Source organism: Sardina pilchardus, chromosome 7 (assembly GCF_963854185.1).
Source record: "Sardina pilchardus chromosome 7, fSarPil1.1, whole genome shotgun sequence".
Taxonomy (NCBI): Eukaryota; Metazoa; Chordata; class Actinopteri; order Clupeiformes; family Clupeidae; genus Sardina; species Sardina pilchardus.
In genome coordinates, this window is record NC_085000.1 from 33,932,337 (window position 1) to 33,937,336 (window position 5,000).

At 47.9% G+C, this 5,000-nt stretch overlaps 1 protein-coding gene across 2 annotated transcripts in view; it reads left to right on the forward strand.

Annotated features, from left to right (window-relative positions):
- Nucleotides 1-5,000, forward strand: part of rtel1 (regulator of telomere elongation helicase 1) — an 81,644-nt gene that overhangs the window by 54,796 nt on the left and 21,848 nt on the right. For both annotated transcript variants that reach the window (XM_062541902.1, XM_062541901.1), the window contains exons 26-27: nt 290-444; nt 3,857-3,922. In XM_062541902.1, coding sequence (XP_062397886.1) covers nt 290-444; nt 3,857-3,922 — 221 coding nt within the window. The remainder of the gene's footprint in view (nt 1-289; nt 445-3,856; nt 3,923-5,000) is intronic.

Consider the following 5,000-nt stretch of genomic DNA (forward strand, 5'->3'; position numbering starts at 1 on the left):
CCCCTTCTCTCTCTCTCTCTCTCTCTCTCTCTCCTCTCTCCCCCCCTCCCCTCTCTCCTCTCCTCTCTCTCCCCCCCTTCTCTCTCTCCCCCCCCCCCTCTCCCCCCCCCCCCTCTCTCCTCTCCCCTCTCTCTCCTCTCTCTCCCCCCCCTCTTCTCTCCTCCCCCCTCTCTCCCCCCTTCTCTCCCCCCTTCTCTCCCCCCTTCTCTCTCTCTCTCCTCCCCCCTCTCTCTCTCTCTCTCTCTCTCTCTCTCTCTCTCTCTCTCTCTCTCTCTCTCTCTCTCTCCAGATGAGGCGGGGCTTGGTGTGGGCGTGGCCAGGCTGTGTGTCCAGTATGAGGCTGAGCTGCCAACCAATCAGAAACGAGCTCGGGGGCTGCTGGATGCCCTGGAACAAAGTGACCACACCGGACACACACAACAAGAATCAAACACTCAGGAGAGGGTAAACACGCACGCACGCACGCGCACACACACACACACACACACACACAACAAGAATCAAACACTCAGGAGAGGGTAAACACGCACGCACGCACGCACGCACACACACACACACACACACACACGCACACACACACACACAACAAGAATCAAACACTCAGGAGAGGGTAAACAGACACACACACACGCGCACACACACACACACACAAGAAGACTCAAACACTGAGGAGATGGTAAACACACACATGCAACAAGACTCACACACTCAGGAGAGGGTAAACACACACGCACACACACGCAACAAGGCTCACACACTCAGGAGAGGGTAAACACACACACACGCACACGCAACAAGGCTCACACACTTAGGAGAGGGTAAACACACACACACGCACACACACACATGCACCTTCCACAAACACACACACGCAACAGGACACACACTCAGGAGAAGATGAACACACACACACACACGCGCACACACACACACACAAGAAGACTCAAACACTGAGGAGATGGTAAACACACACATGCAACAAGACTCACACACTCAGGAGAGGGTAAACACACACGCACACACACGCAACAAGGCTCACACACTCAGGAGAGGGTAAACACACACACACGCACACGCAACAAGGCTCACACACTTAGGAGAGGGTAAACACACACACACGCACACACACACATGCACCTTCAACAAACACACACACGCAACAGGACACACACTCAGGAGAAGATGAACACACACACACACACACACACACACACACACACACACACAGCAAGACACAAACACTCAGAAGAAGGTGAAATAATAATTGGGACCAGTTACATTTGTGTGTGTTTTTCCTTGGGCATATTATTCAGAAACACTGTGTGTGTGTTTCCTTGGGCATATTATTCAGAAACACTGTGGATTTTCATCAGCCATCACCAGCACTAGGAACGTGGTCTGTTGAGTTTCGAAACAATACGAGATATCGGTTTGAACATGGCCTGTTGTTGATTTTGAGACAATATGGGATATCGGTTTCAATATGGCCTGCTGTTGAGTTTTGAAACAGTACAAAATATCGGTTTGAATGTGGCCTCTTTTTGAGTTTAAAAACAATACGAGATATTGGTTTGAATGTGGTCTCTTTGACTTTCGAAACAATACGAGATATCGGTTTGAATGTGGCCTGTTGTTGAGTTTCGAAACAATACGAGATATCGGTTTTGGGGGAGTTTGGGACTGAAACTAAACGAGAAATCGTTTTGAATGTGGCCTTGTGTTTGGGACTGACTGACTTTCAAACATCAGAATGTCATTTATGAAATGTACTCGTGTCAAAATGAGATGAATCATCTTTTCGTAGCGTTGTGTTCTGAAAGCGCTTCCAACACGCTTGCATGCTGCATGGAGCTGTAGGGAATGTCCTGTTCCCAGCATGTGCATGAAGCTGTAGGGAATGTCCTGTTCCCAGCATGTGCATGAAGCTGTAGGGAATGTCCTGTTCCCAGCATGTGCATGAAGCTGTAGGGAATGTCCTGTTCCCAGCATGTGCATGAAGCTGTAGGGAATGTCCTGTTCCCAGCATGTGCATGCTGCATGAAGCTGTAGGGAATGTCCTGTTCCCAGCATGTGCATGAAGCTGTAGGGAATGTCCTGTTCCCAGCATGTGCATGAAGCTGTAGGGAATGTCCTGTTCCCAGCATGTGCATGTGCATGAAGCTGTAGGGAATGTCCTGTTCCCAGCATGTGCATGAAGCTGTAGGGAATGTCCTGTTCCCAGCATGTGCATGAAGCTGTAGGGAATGTCCTGTTCCCAGCATGTGCATGTGCATGAAGCTGTAGGGAATGTCCTGTTCCCAGCATGTGCGCATCGTCACTTCAGGCGTGCGTGTCACGCCGCTAGTGTGCAACCTCTAGCCTGCTAGCCTGCTAGCGTGGCAGCCAAAATGATAACGGTCGAGCCACGCAGCGGGCACACAGATCCTCCTCCACGTATAAAGATTGTCTACTGTACCCACTTGGCTATGGATGAGGGTGCCCGCAGTGGTGGAGGTGACAGATGATCCCTCTCTGATCTGAGTGCAGTGCTGGAGATTATAGATGATCCCTCTCTGATCTGAGTGCAGTGCTGGAGGTTACAGATGATCCCTCTCTGATCTGAGGTTACAGATGATCCCTCTCTGATCTGAGTGCAGTGCAGTGCTCAGGTGACAGATGATCCCTCTCTGATCTGAGTGCAGTGGTGGAGGTTTCAGATGATCCCTCTCTGATCTGAGTGCAGTGCAGTGCTGGAGATTACAGATGATCCCTCTCTGATCTGAGTGCAGTGCTCATGTTACAGATGATCCCTCTCTGATCTGAGTGCAGTGCTGGAGATTATAGATGATCCCTCTCTGATCTGAGTGCAGTGCTGGAGATTATAGATGATCCCTCTCTGATCTGAGTGCAGTGATGGAGATTATAGATGATCCCTCTCTGATCTGAGTGCAGTGCTGGAGGTTACAGATGATCCCTCTCTGATCTGAGTGCAGTGCAGTGGTGGAGGTTACAGATGATCTCTCTCTGATCTGAGTGCAGTGCTGGAGATTATAGATGATCCCTCTCTGATCTGAGTGCAGTGCTGGAGATTACAGATGATCCCTCTCTGATCTGAGTGCAGTGCAGTGCTCAGGTTGCAGATGATCCCTCTCTGATCTGAGTGCAGTGCAGGAGGTTACAGATGATCCCTCTCTGATCTGAGTGCAGTGCAGTGCTGGAGATTACAGATGATCCCTCTCTGATCTGAGTGCAGTGCAGTGGTGGAGGTTCCAGATGATCTGAGCGTCCTCTGCTCCACCACTTGCTGTGCACTCGTGGGTTAATCTATGACACGCGGCAGCTGTGGTGAGCCAGAGGCGGCGCGCTACATAATTACTTATCAGCCGATTTTGCTACATGTTTTCATCAGCAGATTTTTGGACTTGGCAGGAGTGGTGGTGAGCAGGCTAGATAACGGTAGAGGAGGAGAGAGAGCTTCTGATGATCAAGATAGATAAAGGTCAAGAGGGGAGGGAGACGTCCTGATGATTTGTGTGTGTGTGTGTATTCATTTGGTTGACGTGTTTTAACCAGAGGGACGTACAACATGGGAAACATTTGAAGCTGTTTAAAGCAATTCTAACAGTTCCAGGAGAAATGTAAAAGATAATAGGGCAGTAGGAATAATCAACAGGGCCACATACGCCCTCTTGGCTTGGCTGTAGACCAGGCGCACGGCTGCGCTCTGGATCATCATGTATACAGTATATTTTACATGCTGATGTGCAGGCTGCAAAGCCTTTAGTGTACGGCCACACACACACACACACACACACACACACACTCCCACCTCATGCAGTGTGTGTCGCTTAAGAACCTCTCTGCTCTCTTCCCGCAGCTGGAGGAGCAACCCAGCAGTTGGACTCAAGCCAGCAAGCGCAAGATCCGATTGGTGCAGAGGCAGGTGAGTGATTGGCTCAGAGGGTTGTGGTCCCGCCCCTACCACACAGACATGTGTTCCATGGAGGCACATTAACCCTATGAGCCCGACGGACGCAAAGTGCGTCAAAAAACGCACACATTTTCTTTGTTACATTGCTCCGCTATTATTAGTCACAGCGAGATGAAACTTATATTGCAGGAAAGAGCAGAACCGGGGCTTTCCAACGATACTAGACACTTGTCTGTACGATCAAGTATGAAAATAAAATAAAATGATGAAGTTAAATCAAAGTATATCATATTTACAGTCTATATTGCTCTGCGTTCACTGGCGCATCCAGAACTCTCGCTTAAATTACTCGCGGACCACGCATCGCACAGACATGGCACGCATATCAAATGAAAGAGGAGAAGCAGAGCTTTGCATTGATACCAAATACATCGATAATTTCGTATGATAAAATCAGACGAAGTTACAAACAAATAATAATGTCATATAGCTTTGGCTACCTTTACTCTCGTTTGATTTCCTCGTGAAATCGCGATCAAAAAGATTTGGCACGCATGTCAGATGAAAGAGGAGAACTAGAGCTATCCACAGATACCAAATACAACCTTCTAGGCCATAAAACAGACGAAGTGACAGCGAAATAATAACTTCATTTAGCTCCACTTACCTCGTGTTTTGGTGTGGAATAGCCTATGTTCATAATCCAATGTTATCATGTGTTTCTCTATGACAAGTCACGTTCATAACACGGTTTTGAGATCCTAGCACACTCCTGTATGGTATCCAATTCAAGACTCATATTGCATCCAAATTTGTTTGACAAATAAACACTTTTTGCCTTTACTTTGTTCATTGCAATGCAGTAAAACAAATATTATAGAGAATCATCATCTGTGCACGTCATGTGTGCTACCGCAAACAAGTCATGTCAGATCAGCTAGTGTCACAAATATGGAGTGCAAAAAGTGCCAAAAAGTCATTTTTTCATCACTAAATAAAAATTGCCATTTATTTCTGGAAGGCACACACCACATATTTCTGTAAATTGCTCAGCCCCAAAGTATACCTCCTTATATTGCCGTGTTCAGGA